Source organism: Nylanderia fulva, unplaced genomic scaffold (assembly GCF_048542155.1).
Source record: "Nylanderia fulva isolate GAGA-0341 unplaced genomic scaffold, ASM4854215v1 Scaffold1133, whole genome shotgun sequence".
NCBI lineage: Eukaryota > Metazoa > Arthropoda > Insecta > Hymenoptera > Formicidae > Nylanderia > Nylanderia fulva.
In genome coordinates this window covers 21,347-23,211 of record NW_028189339.1, presented here as the reverse complement: position 1 = coordinate 23,211, position 1,865 = coordinate 21,347, and the positions used below count along the sequence as shown (strand labels likewise).

Here is a 1,865-nt window from a genome sequence, read left to right as displayed (position 1 = left end):
CGTACGCGCGATTTGAAGCGTCGGCGAATCCATGTATTTCTAACGCGAGATTATCAGGGCTCTGACCCGTCCACCGAGGAATTCTAACGGATTCTAATTGCGGGAACTCGGAAGCGAAAGCATTCCACCGTTGACTCAATTCGTTCGGAAGCGGAGCATCCCAGTCGCAATGTAAAAGCCATAGCTCTTGCAGAATGATTTTTGCGTTTATTACAACCGGCGCAGCCCATCCGAGGGGGTCATACAAGCTCGCGATGCACGACAGGATTGAACGCTTAGTTAACGCGGTAGGAAAATTAAATTTCAGTAAGGCGGAAGGAGTCTTCCGTAGGGAGCCATGATAATCCGAGTATTTTCAACGTTTCGTCCTTTAGGATAAGGTGATCGGTAACGTCCGATTGATCGCTGGATAAATCGTCAAGAAGCTCGCTACAGTTTGAAGCCCATTTACGAAGTGAAAAACCTCCGCGCCTCATTAGCTCAGCGAGCTGAGTTTGCGTATTTATTAACGAATCGATATCGTTTGCTCCGAACAATGCGTCGTCCACGTAAATGGAATCATTGACGATCGGTACCGCGGCAGGAAACTTTGCACCTTCATCAAGCGCGAGCTGTCGAAGCACGCGCATCGAAAGATAAGGTGCCGATGTTAAACCATACGTCACTGTAAGAAGGCGAAAATGAGTAAGCGGAGCGTCATCCGTCGGACGCCACAGGATTCTTTGGTAATCGACGTCCCGCGGATGTACGCGTATTTGTCGAAACATCTTGGCGATGTCTGCCGTATAAACCAAGCGCCATGCACGCCAACGCAATAAGACGGCAGGGAGATCCTGCTGCAACTTTGGCCCGATGAGCAAATGGTCGTTAAGTGACGTGCCATTCCGGGTTTTACACGACGCGTTAAATACGACTCGAAGCTTTGTGGTGCAACTATCCTCTCTTATTACTGGATGATGGGGAATATAAATCGGTATATTCTCAGTGGGTTCGGACTCGCCAACGCGAGTCATATGTCCAAGGGCCTCGTATTCTGTAAGAAAGTCTCTGTATAGCGAACAGAGATCGGATTTTGAATTCAATTTATTTTCCAGACGACCGTACAATGTACGCGCTATGGAGAGAGATTCCCTGATATCGATCGGCAAAGCATTTTTGAAAAGTAATCTCACGACATAACGACCGTCAGGATCACGACTGTGCGTTTGAGCGAAATGAGATTCGCATTTTTCTTCCTCCTCCGTGAGGGAAGTTGGCGTGGGAATCTCTTTGTCCTCCCAGAATTTCTGGAGGAGAGAGTCCACATCCAGCGCGGATACGCAATTCAAAACAGTTACTTCTTGTGAAGTAGTTTCTTTACTTCCGGTCGGTCCAGAGATTATCCAACCAAACGAGGTCGATTGGGCAGTGGGCGCTCCATAGGGGCCCTGTCCCAGGTCGCGCACTAAGAGCGAACCGTACACGTCCGCGCCGATCAGCATGTGAATCTGATGTCGACTAGATGGATCCGGATATGCTAGTGAAAGGCCCTGTAAATGAGGCCATGATTCTATAGGCCGAATTCGCGACGTGGCGTACGAAGTTATTCGCGGGAATACATACGCAGTGACCGGAAAAACAGGATTCAATTTTTCGCACGGCGTCAAATTTAGCGAAACTTTCGATTGCGCAGAACCGGCATATTTCTCCCCGAAACCTTTTATTTGAAGATCGGTCCTCTGTCGTTTAGTGCGAAGCGTTTGACTCAATGCTTCGGAAATAAAGCTAAAATTAGACCCTTGATCTAATAAAGCGCGGACCTTAAAACATCTTCCTTCAGAAGTGTGTATGTCAACCCACGCGGTCGCGAAAAGAACGGTGGGCAT

At 48.4% G+C, this 1,865-nt stretch overlaps 1 protein-coding gene across 1 annotated transcript; it reads right to left on the bottom strand.

The window, feature by feature from the left end:
* Nucleotides 1-296: 296 nt before the first annotated feature.
* Nucleotides 297-1,865, bottom strand: LOC114945143 (uncharacterized). Its single transcript, XM_029321233.2, has one exon. The coding sequence runs from the start codon at nt 1,863-1,865 to the stop codon at nt 297-299; it is 1,569 nt and encodes a 522-aa protein (XP_029177066.2).